Below are 11,925 nucleotides of genomic sequence, written 5' to 3'. Positions count from 1 at the left end.
GGTTAGGGCTGGGGTTAACCCTAACCCTAGCACCAAAGGCGTAGGGCCGTATGCATGTCTGAGTGCTGTAGGGGTCTTATTTCGCTGGAGACTTTGTGGTAGGTAGGTCGGACTCCGTACTCGTCCCCTGGGTTCAGCTGGGTGAAAGGCCTGAGGCTGCCCCCTGCTGGTGGTGTGCACAGCCACATGTTCAGAGGGAGAGAGTGACTGACTGAGAGACAGAAATGAGTGGTCTAAGATCGAAATTGTCATTAAAAAAAAAAACACGCTCTAATAATAGCTTGCAAATATTACCTACAGCATGTTTTGAGCAAGGGTTTGCAAGAAGTGTCTCCAAAATAAAGGGTTAGTTAACAAGTGTTTTCAAATATATTGTGGTTGCAGTTGATGATTTTGCATGGACTGCCTTTAGATGTTAGCAATCCTCCAGAGTGGTGTGATCGTAGCTGAGCCCTGCTCTGAAACATTAGTGACACGCTACAGTGAATCTTTTGTCTTTTTCTGTTTTTGTTTTTCTTCTTGCGCCTCCTCAGGCTAGCAATATGGTGAGTGTTACCTGGGCCACGATCTAACAGCTTCTACTAATGGCTTATCTCATCCCTTTTTATTTTAATGTGTAGAGAAAGACATTTCATTTATTTTACTCCTTCGAGGGAACACATGGAGGCTCCTTGTGGGTTAGTGGGAAAGAGTTTCAACTCGAGCATATCGTGTAACTTTCTAAAAATTCTGATTTAGTGTACAATAGGTGCCTTTAATCACACATTTTCATCACTGTGCTTTATAGGTAGGCAGACTACTTTGAATGCAAGCTGTTTTTGTTTGAAATAAATCAAACAAACTAAAACGACCCCCAACGGGAGCCTCAATGTGTTAAATCGGCAAAGCCGCCCCTTTAAATGTCCCGCAAGTCCCCCCTTGTCGTTTCTCCCACTACCTCAAGCATGACCCACTGAATGCTCTCTGTATTGACTGTGTGTCTGACGCTATGCCCCCCCCCCTGACCGCTGCCTGCTGCTAGATCCTGCTGATCTTCCTGCAGAAGATGGACCTCCTGCTGACCAAGACGCCCCCGGACGCCATCAAGAGCAGCGTGCTGCCCATGGTGTACCGGGCCCTGGAGGCGCCGTCGGTGCAGATCCAGGTACCCTAACCCTACCCCTTGCACGCATGCAGTGTGTACGACCCCCATAGGTTAGGGTTAGGGTAACCCCTAGGGCCGCTGGGGGGGTGGTGTAGCAGCCCATATGGCCCCAATGGGTCCATTGCTGATGCGCCTGTCTTGTGTTTTTCTCTGGGGTTAGGGCTAGGGTTCCTTAACCCTGTCTTGTGTTTTTCTCTGGGGTTAGGGCTAGGCTTCCTTAACCCTGTCTTGTGTTTTTCTCTGGGGTTAGGGCTAGGGTTCCCTAACCCTGTCTTGTGTTTTTCTCTGGGGTTAGGGCTAGGGTTCCTTAACCCTGTCTTGTGTTTTTCTCTGGGGTTAGGGCTAGGGTTCCTTAACCCTGTCTTGTGTTTTTCTCTGGGGTTAGGGCTAGGGTTCCCTAACCCTGTCTTGTGTTTTTCTCTGGGGTTAGGGCTAGGGTTCCTTAACCCTGTCTTGTGTTTTTCTCTGGGGTTAGCTTTAGGGTTAGGGTTCCCTGAGGGTTCCTTAACCCTGTCTTGTGTTTTCCTCGGGGGTTAGGGTTAACCCTAACGATAACCCTAACGATAACCCTAACCCTGTCTTGTGTTTTTCTCGGGTTACCAGGAGCTGTGCCTGAACATCATCCCAACGTTCGCCAACCTGATCGACTATCCCTCCATGAAGAACTCTCTCATCCCCCGCGTCAAGTCCGCCTGTCTCCAGACGTCCTCGCTCGCAGTCAGTGTGTGTGTGTGTGTGTGTGTGTGTGTGTGTGTGTGTGTGTGTGTGTGTGTGTGTGTGTGTGTGTGTGTGTGTGTGTGTGTGTGTGTGTGTGTGTGTGTGTGTGTGTGTGTGTGTGTACTTATTCTGTCTATGTGTGTGACCAGGTGCGGGTGAACTCCCTAGTGTGTCTGGGCAAGATCCTGGAGTACCTGGACAAGTGGTACGTCATCGACGAGGTCCTGCCCTTCCTGCAGCAGATCCCCTCCAGAGAGCCTGCCGTGCTCATGGGCGTCCTCGGTAGGCCCTCCGGACCCCCCAGCCACTATACCAGCCTTATGTCCCTCCCCTGGACCCCCCAGCCACTATACCAGCCTTATGTCATTGACACACTGTGTGTGTGTGTGTGTGTGTGTGTGTGTGTGTGTGTGTGTGTGTGTGTGTGTGTGTGTGTGTGTGTGTGTGTGTGTGTGTGTGTGTGTGTGTGTGTGTGTGTGTGTGAATCAATCATGGAGCAAATCATCAATAGTATTGATTGGTTATTATTTGATTATTGGTATATCAGGAGTATATAATATATAGACGAGGCCAGATACCTTACCACTGCTCTAACCGACAAATAATGGATCATGTTATTAAGTTGTTGACCTTTGACCTCTCTGAACCCCGGTAGGCATCTATAAGTGCACCTTCTCACACAAGAAGCTGGGCATTCCTAAGGAGCACCTAGCCAGCAAGTGCCTGCCACACCTTGTCTCGCTCAGCATAGACAACAACCTCAACCTTAACCAGGTAACCCACCCGTAACCCAGGTAAACCAGCCTTAAAGGTCCCATGGCATTAAAAACCTCACTTTCTGAGGTTTTTTAACATAAATATGGGTTCCCCTAGCCTGCCTATGGTCCCCCAGTGGCTAAAACTTGCGTTCGGTGTAAAAAGAGCCTTTGAATAAACGGAGGCTCAAGCAAGCTGATTTGGAATGTGGTCCCATATTTCGTCATAAAGGATCTAACCTCCTCCCCTTTCTCTGCCTTGCCCGCCCAGAGAATTGTGCCCGCCAATGAGACACGACCGTGCAAGTGCCACATGTGTGTGTGTGTGATTACACACACTGTAACGCAAGTGATTGCTGTTGGTGTTATGGCGCATAACACCGGTTCTTTGAAGTCTATTGTATTTGCACAACGAGACTGTAGTTGGGGTTAGCTCAGCCATGGTTGAGAAGGAATTGGGGGGAGAGGAACTTTGGCTTTGACTCCCTGTAGTACATGAACTGCGACATGCTGCCTGCCGCCGGCTGCCGCGAGGTACCACCACCGAAAAGCATGGGCAGCAGGCAGCGCGCGGTTCAGCCTACTTCAGATTCATGTGGAAGAACCAGAGACGACGGAGAACCCGACGAAGTCGTTTGTGATTCATAACATCGTCTGGAGGCGCACACAGCTTTTGGCCGTGATATGTATTATATGTTATAGATATCTATCTATCATATGATATTATTTAGATATAGACTGTGACGCAAGTGTTGTACACTTCCTTGTAATTTGGATAACCGTTCTAACTGTTCTGCTGTTGGTGTTGTGCCGCATAACACGTCAGACTCTCATCTCTGGTATTTCCACAACGAGACTCGTAGTGGGGGTTATCTCAGCCGTGGTTGAGAATGAATTGGGGGGAAAGAACTTTGGCTTTGACTCCCTCAAGAACATGAACCACGACATGAAGGAGAAAGGGATTGTTCGCCGTGAATGTCTCCCGCTTGAGCACCGCTGCCGAGGCGGTGGTCCTTTGGCAGCGAGGCTCCGGCGGGAGACAACCGCGGTCAACAACCGCGGGCAACAATCCCTTTCTCCTCCTTGTCGTGGTTCATTCTAGGACCAGAGACATCGGAGAACCCGACGCGGTCGTTTGAGATTCATAATATCGTCTGGAGGCTCACAGCTTTTGGCCGTGATAATATATATTATATGTATTGATATCTATGTATAATATGATATTATTTAGATATAGAGCTCCAGTGGACTCCAGTGGACGTGCATGGTACCGTGGCTGCAAGCTGCTCAGGGCCACAACCCCACCCCCGCCTCGCTCCTCCTCATTTGCATTAAAGCTACAGACACCGAAACGGCGCATTTGGGGAAAGCTCAATGTGCGACTGGCTTGTAGTGGCTGTAACTCTGCCCCACGGCTGAATTCCGGGGAACGTCTTTAAATACTGTTTGGGACCTACTGATATCTATATTAAAGCATCCATAAAGTAGCATGCCATGGGATCTTTAACCCAGGTAAACCCCCCTTAACCCAGGTAAACCCCCCCTTAACCCAGTTAAACCCCCCTTAACCCAGGTAAACCCCCCTTAGCCCAGGTAAACCAGCCTTAACCCAGGTAAACCCCCCCTAACCCAGGTAAACCCGCCTTAACCCAGGTAAACCAGCCTTACCTGGACTTCCCATCCCTCAAGTGTTAGTATATGATGTCATCTCATCTTTACCTGTGGAGTTTAATTTCACTGTGAATGTTTGTACAGGAATAACCTGTTGGTAATTTGACTTTAGCTACACTTCTCTTCACCTCTTCTTCTTCCAGTTCAACTCCTTCATGGTGATGATCCGGGAGATGCTGAGCCGCATGGAGGTGGAGCACAAGACTAAGCTGGAGCAGCTGCACGCCATGCAAGAGCAGCAGAGGTGACTGCCGCCCCACTGCCCACCACGTAGACACCCACTCATCCAGCCCTCTGACTGGTTGGGGGGTTGGAGAAAATCCTTATTCAAGGTTCTGTATTCAGAGGCTGCAGGCTCCCCTGTAGGCACCAAATGATATGAGGGAGAGAGAGAGAGGCTGTAATGGCACATCTGACGCTCCATATAAAGGGAGCCAGTCGGGTTCAACATGAAGGACAGCACCCTCAACACAAAGCTCAGGTTTAAGTCTCCGAATCCACCGGTTGACCTCTAGGTGTTTAACCGTTACACGTCTCTCCCGATAGGAGCATGGCGATATCAACCACAGGCAACCAATCGGGGGAGAGCAAGAGCACGCCCAGCTCCGGCCATCAGGTGAACAGTGGTTTCCGTGGCAACAGAAAGAGGCGATCCCCCTTGTATCGTCTCGGCTCACGCCCACTCCCCCTCTGTTCTAACCCTAACTCTGTTCTTCAGATCGAGCATCTCTTCGGCAGCGGCGGGCTGACAGCCAACGGCTCGTCCACACCGGCACCACAGCCCAGCAGAGTGAGTATACGAGACGTCCCCCCTCTCTGGCCGCCTCTCTGGCCGTCTCTCTGACCGTCTCCACGCCGTCTCTGGCCGTCTCTCTGGCTGTCTCTCTGGCCGTCTCTGGCCTTCCCGACGCCGTCTCTCTGGCCGTCTCTGGCCTTCCCGACGCCGTCTCTGGCCGTCTCTCTGGCCGTCTCTGGCCTTCCCGACGCCGTCTCTGGCCGTCTCTCTGGCCGTCTCTCTGGCCGTCTCTCTGGCCGTCTCTGGCCTTCCCGACGCCGTCTCTCTGGCCGTCTCTGGCCTTCCCGACGCCGTCTCTGGCCGTCTCTCTGGCCGTCTCTGGCCGTCCCGACGCCGTCTCTCTGGCCGTCTCTCTGGCCGTCTCTCTGGCCGTCTCTCTGGCCGTCTCTGGCCTTCCCGACGCCGTCTCTCTGGCCGTCTCTCTGGCCTTCCCGACGCCGTCTCTCTGGCCGTCTCTGGCCTCTCTGGCCGTCTCTCTGGCCGTCTCTCTGGCCGTCTCTGGCCTTCCCGACGCCGTCTCTCTGGCCGTCTCTCTGGCCTTCCCGACGCCGTCTCTCTGGCCGTCTCTGGCCTTCCCGACGCCGTCTCTCTGGCCGTCTCTGGCCTTCCCGACGCCGTCTCTCTGGCCGTCTCCACGCCGTCTCTCTGGCCGTCTCTCTGGCCGTCTCTGGCCTTCCCGACGCCGTCTCTCTGGCCGTCTCTGGCCTTCCCGACGCCGTCTCTCTGGCCGTCTCTCTGGCCGTCTCTCTGGCCGTCTCTCTGGCCTTCCCGACGCCGTCTCTCTGGCCGTCTCTGGCCTTCCCGACGCCGTCTCTGGCCGTCTCTCTGGCCGTCTCTGGCCTTCCCGACGTCGTCTCTGGCCGTCTCTCTGGCCGTCTCTGGCCTTCCCGACGCCGTCTCTGGACGTCTCTCTGGCCGTCTCTGGCCGTCCGTTTTCCTGAAGACCTCCCCTCGTGTTCTGCCCTCAGGTGTCGCTGACTCTGGAGGAGAAGCAGCGCTTGGCTAAAGAGCAAGAGCAGGCCTCTAAACTAAGGAACCAGCAACCCTTGGCCCCGCAGGCTGCTAAACCAGCGGCCGCCGCCACTCAGGTACAGGGTTAGCGCGCCTCTGGAAGGCTCAGAATAAATATGAAAATGATTTGTTGAAAATGTAAAGAGTTAAATTCAGAGGCAAAAAATGACGTTGCTTCAATGCATACTCAGTGCTTAAAATTCAATGGCTTTTTATTTTCAAGATGCGATGAGACATATACTTCGATAAGCGGCCAGGGCGCGATGTCAGGTCTGATTAAATCCTGCTCAGTGATATCAGAAGGACTTGAAACCCCCTGTTCTCTTTGGCAGGCGAAGGATCTGACCCACAGTCTCCTCCTCCAAAACAAGGCGTCGCTCAGCAGCCTGTCGCTGGGCAACACGTCGCGGCCGGCGCCAGTCCAGGGCACCGCCATGTCAGCCTACCCCAGCCCCATGGGCGCCCCGGTGTCCAATGGCTTCAACCCCTCCATGGGCTTCCAGGCATCGGGTATGGGCATGGGCGTGTGTCCCCCGGGACCCAGCCTCTACGGGGGCATGGCCACCACCACCAGCACTCCCAACTTCAGCACCCTCACCCAGAGTCAAGGAGCCCTCGGGCAGACGAACAAGGCGCCCAACATGGCTGCCCTGGACAATCTCTTCACCGCCAACAAGCCCCGGGCAACGCTCCACCAGCTGTGCTCCAGTGTGACCCCCGCAGCCAACAGCACCCCTTGGCGTAATCAATTTGGTCCTGGCCAGGCCAATCAGACTGCACCCGTTCAGGGCATACCATTAGGAATGGGAGGGGTGCCAAGTGGGTTCGGAATGCAGGCCAACCCATTCTTCAGCCCGCAGAACTTCTCTCAGCCCCCTTCTGCCCTGAGTGTGAATCCCGCACCGCTCAAGCAAACGGCTTCGGTTAACAATGACCTCAAGGACTTGTTTGGCTAGAAATACGAGGCGATGCGGGAGTCCATGTTGTTTTAAGGACTGTAGAAAGTAGAAAGCGTTGAATTCTTATAGTAAAAAGAAATATGCTGTGAGAATGTGATAACGAATAATCCTATTTGAGGGTGTTGCTGTATATATTTTTTAAATCCAACTTTGTTTGTGATTTTCCCCCATTTGAAAACTTGGCCCCACTGGTAACCTTGCACCAATCCCACCGCTATTTCAATGGTTGTAAAAAAAATTGCGTTGTGTAAATCCTATTGTCGCGTTCTCATCACTGATGGGGTTTTCCTACGGTTTTGTACTTGAAGCCTTTCTACGAATGTCAAAAAGTTGAGGTTGATTCGATTTCTTTAGATCGAAATGCAATCCACCATTCCGGGTTTCTCTGGGTTAGAAAACCATTTGACACCCTCGCCGATTTCTCTTTGTACGGGTTTCTTGTACGTTGTCATTTGGATACATTGGGGACCAACCTGGTAATCCCACAAGCTATATTAACCAAGGGAACGCACTATGTTTGGGTACAGTGGCTAGGAGCCAAAGATGTAGCACTGGCTAGCCCATGACGCCCCTGAGAGGCACCTTGGACACTGTCTTCTGTTGGATGTTTGTTCGTCTTTGGGGAAATGAGGGAGAGGCCTTCAGAGTATTTATCGTCCGTACCCTCCTCATAGTCTTTGAGAGTTCAGTTGAATACTTCCTGTTCCACGGAGGGAGAGCAGTCCTTCAGCAGTTCCTCATTCAATCCACATGTTGAGAGCGAGGTCCATATCACATTGCTGGCTTTCCTCTCGCATTTTTATGGGCTGTGGTTCTTATCATAAAACTTGTATTTGTGTATATGTATGTGACGCAAATTATTTGAAGGTAGTGGGATCACAAGACCTTTTGCACGTGGTGCCAGCTAAAACTAAAGGACTCATTATGGATGTGGGTGCAGTATGGTAATGGTGAGAGATCCTGTGGTAGAGCTCCTGCTGTTGGGGCGCTATACATGTCACAGTATACAGTGTTTCATAGTAGTGCCCGAAGGAAGAAAGACAAAATGGCGGTTTTTCTAATGTACTGACTCTACTAATTGTTACATTTAGGATCATTCATTTGAGTTCATTATCGTATAATGTTCTGGAGATGACAATATCATTCCATTCAATCACATTGTGTGAAGCAATGATAAATACAAATTTAAACTTAAATCCTTACTTTTTTTCGTGAGTATCCAGTGACATTTGGGAAGGTATTTTAAATTGATTCAATTAGTCTGGTCTTAATTTCTATAGATGAAGAAAATTGTATTATGTCCAATTAATTTATTTTTCCATTGCACGAGAATTACATGATTAGTTTTTTAAACAATACATCTAAAATCTTCTCTCTTCACAGTGAATAACGATTTTACTGCATGTTACTGAAAAAAAATATATATAAAGTTAGTGTTATCTTTCTCATTCTGACCCCAAATTCCTTGGACCAATGTGTTTGCACGTGATGTCTTTTTTTTTTTCTAAAGAAAAGTTGCAAACGTTTGTGTATGAAAGTAGCATACATATTGAGTTCTGCACTTTGACCTGAATAGGAATCTATACTGCTGATATAAAATGATCTGCCGTTGATACTTTTTACATTCAAACAACTTAAAGGCCTTAAAAGAGTAGTGTGCAATATTCCTAAAGGATTTGGGACAGCATAATTTGCAGTTTTCCCTTGTTGCCTTCCCCTATTCCCTGGCTTAGACATCATTATACATCAATGCCGCTAATTTATTTCTTTGAGATTTCCTCATTGTATTTTCACAAACTGGTAACTGAATCAAAATTCACTGCTTTTAGGACAAAATTGTCCTATTTACTGAATGTTATTGTCGTGGCACCAGTACAAGGTTAACTTTTAATGTATCTGTAGAGCAACCTCAGCACGGATTGGTTGAGAAGCTCTTCAACCATGCGCTTAATTAGCTGAGAAGTTTGACCTCATCAAAAGGCCAAAGACCAGGCAGACGATTGACAGTGGCTGCTGTATCATTCAATCTTTGCTATATCACAATTTTTTTGCAGTCTTCAACATGTGCTAGTAGGACCCTAAAGCATAAAACAAAAGCTTATTCTTCTACAAGATATAGCGGATTGTCGGTTGAATACAAACCACTGTTGTATATGTAATTTGATCTCTATGAACCTGCTCTTGTGTGTTGAGGTGTGTAATCTGAGGTGGTTTGATGGAAAATCTGTCCATATATATGGAAAAAATACAGACTAATATTCTCAAGGTCTGATCTTTCTTTCTTTGCCTTTATTCACATTATTTTGATTGTGTTTTACTTGTGTATGGCTTATATTCCGATGTTGTGAAAGGTTATGTTAGGGGTTAGGGGTCCAAAACAAAGTGGGAGGGACTCTGGGGCCCAATTCTGAAAGTCAAATCTCCTAACCTCTCTGCCTCTCTTCCTTAACCTTTGAGGAAAACCGTCATAGAGTCAAGGAGAGATGAAAAGGTGCTTCCTTTCGATCACCAGAAAAGGCTGCACTGTTTAAAATGAATTAGACTCCACTATTCCCAACCGACGTCGTTGTGCGACGGCGGGTATTGCCGACCTCTAGAGTCTCTAGTGTGAAACAAATTTTCCGAAGTTGGACTACAACGAGCACTCTTTCGATCAATGCGTTCTTGTCGTTGATTTCAATCAGGTTGTCGCCAACAGTGGTAATCACTTAGGTCGGACTTGTCCAATGGGAATATTTTAGGCCATATGAATCCCAATTTACATGTGAAAAAAGGAGGATAAACTTATGTTGATGTTGAAATTAACTGCCCTCAGTAGCCTTTTAAATGTGAAGTTGGCATTTTAGTTCCTTATGGTGTAAATTATGTGCTTACTAACCTGCAATAAATGAATTAATTTAAATTCTAGAGCTGTCAAGCGATTAAAATATTTAATCGCATTAATGTCATAGTTAACTCACGATTAGGGTTAGGGTTAGGACATGTCGGCAATTAACGCCACCGCGTCGCTGGCACGGGCCATCATCAGTCGGCTCCCCGGGGGTCCCCGACCCACCCCAACGTTCAAACCGAGGGGCTGCAAGGTCCCCAGCCTGTCAATCCACCTCCTCTCTGCCCTGCGCCGCTGGGCGACAGACCAAAAGGGGTTTGCTTCCAACACCGACGCAGAAAGGGCCGACCAGCCGTGCAACACAAAATGCGCAACCAGGGGATGGTGAGCGTCTCTTTTGTGTTTAATGTTGTGGCGGTGCTGGTGGAAGCGGACGCGTACGGTGTTTCCCATTTCTCCGACGTACTGGAGTTCGCAGGTGAGGCAACGGATCAGGTAAACGCAGTTTTTTGTGGTAAGACCTGAGTGCCGTTCGGTGGGGAAGACGTCACCATTGTTTTGATTGCGCGCCCAAGGAATAAAGTTGTAAAAGTACGACAGTCTGTTCACCCTGGGCTCTAACAGGGGGCGCAGTTTGGCCCTCACTAGAAGGTCCTTGATGTTTTTATTCCTTCTGTAGGCCGCGATAATGCCATATCCCGGCAGGAACGTGGTGGAATCCAAAAGTTGTTGGAAATTGGATCTGACCAGCCAGGTCAAGCGAGCGGACGAGGTGGAGTAGGTCGTAACAAAGGGGATGCGCTGTCCCTCAACGGGAGGACGACAAGTTTGTAAGTCTTAAGAGACAGACGGCGAGCTGAGCGTGAGTAGCCCCTAAGGGCCAGAGCCTCGAACAGGATTCTAACCGCTTCCCAGAAGTCTGAGGTTCTTGAACAGATGCGTTCGAAACGTAAGAGTTACGATTTGAGAAGCCCAGCGAACGTGTGCCTGGGGTGGAAGCTATCTGCGTGCAGGAGCGCGTGCGTATCCGTAGGTTTGAAGAAAACCTTGACGTCTAGCGTGAGAGACGCAGCGAATTCCGGACCCTTGAAGGTGGAGGTGTCAAGGAAATCGACCGAAGAGAAGTTTTTGCAAGATTTAAGTGTTATCGAGGGATCGTGTGTGTTTAAAATTGTTAAAAATTGATCAAATTCTGATTCTGAATGTTGCCATACGCCCCAGATATCATCTAAATAGCGCAAATAACAGAGAGGTTGCAGAGGGCAGACGGCGAGCGCAGAAGCCTCCCACTGTGCCATAAAGAGGTTCGCGTAGGAGGGGGCGAACTTCTTGCCCATAGCCGTGCCTTTAATCTGCAGGAAGAATTGGTTGTCGAAAACGAAATCGTTCCTGGTCAGGTTGATTTCCAGTAATCGTAAGAGTTCGTCATCAGGACGCGTGACGTCAGGACGGAGGTGGAAAGCGTTACGCACCGCGTGCATGCCCCCAGCTATGTCTATGTTCGTATATAGACTATCGATGTACATCGTAAACAAAAACGCGTGCGCAGGGACCCGAAGAGCACGGACCTTTGCAACAAAGTCGTACGTGTCCTTTACATAACTCGCGTGCGAGATAGATAAAGGATAGAGGTAGGGATCCAGGTACTCGGCCGTGTGGTAAGTCTCACTGCTGCAGTCCGAAACAATGGGACGACCCGGGGGGATCTTAAAAGGCTCACTCCAGGCCGCAGGCTCTTTATTTATCTTTGGTAACATGTAGAAGAGCCTGGGCCTGGGTTGGGCATCCCCCAAGAGGTAGTCCCGTTGTCCGTGCGTGATATATTTTTTGCGCCACAGAGAGTAAATCAACTCAACGATCATGGGGACGGTTTCAATATAGATGGGAGCCTCTCATTTAGAGTAGTAGCGCGCGTCGTGCAGCTGCCTGTGGCCCTGTGGGATATCGTCATCGGGTGGGACCCACGAGGATTTGTAGGTGAACGGAAGTTTCTCAGACGGCGGATAATCACGAAAATAAACGGCGAGTTTTATTCTTCGGTG

At 49.5% G+C, this 11,925-nt stretch overlaps 1 protein-coding gene across 2 annotated transcripts in view; it reads left to right on the top strand.

The window, feature by feature from the left end:
* scyl2 (SCY1 like pseudokinase 2) overlaps nt 1-9,685 on the top strand; it is a 25,947-nt gene extending 16,262 nt beyond the window's left edge. For both annotated transcript variants that reach the window (XM_056587928.1, XM_056587929.1), the window contains exons 10-18: nt 1,022-1,144; nt 1,748-1,861; nt 2,011-2,143; nt 2,517-2,635; nt 4,431-4,531; nt 4,834-4,903; nt 5,006-5,077; nt 6,052-6,171; nt 6,427-9,685. In XM_056587928.1, coding sequence (XP_056443903.1) covers nt 1,022-1,144; nt 1,748-1,861; nt 2,011-2,143; nt 2,517-2,635; nt 4,431-4,531; nt 4,834-4,903; nt 5,006-5,077; nt 6,052-6,171; nt 6,427-7,050 — 1,476 coding nt within the window. In that variant the 3' untranslated portion in view covers nt 7,051-9,685. The remainder of the gene's footprint in view (nt 1-1,021; nt 1,145-1,747; nt 1,862-2,010; nt 2,144-2,516; nt 2,636-4,430; nt 4,532-4,833; nt 4,904-5,005; nt 5,078-6,051; nt 6,172-6,426) is intronic.
* The last annotated feature ends 2,240 nt before the right edge of the window (nt 9,686-11,925 follow it).

This window comes from Gadus chalcogrammus, chromosome 4 (assembly GCF_026213295.1).
Source record: "Gadus chalcogrammus isolate NIFS_2021 chromosome 4, NIFS_Gcha_1.0, whole genome shotgun sequence".
Classification (NCBI taxonomy): domain Eukaryota; kingdom Metazoa; phylum Chordata; class Actinopteri; order Gadiformes; family Gadidae; genus Gadus; species Gadus chalcogrammus.
Note: the sequence above shows the minus strand (reverse complement) of the source record. Positions and strands in the feature narration are given on the sequence as shown.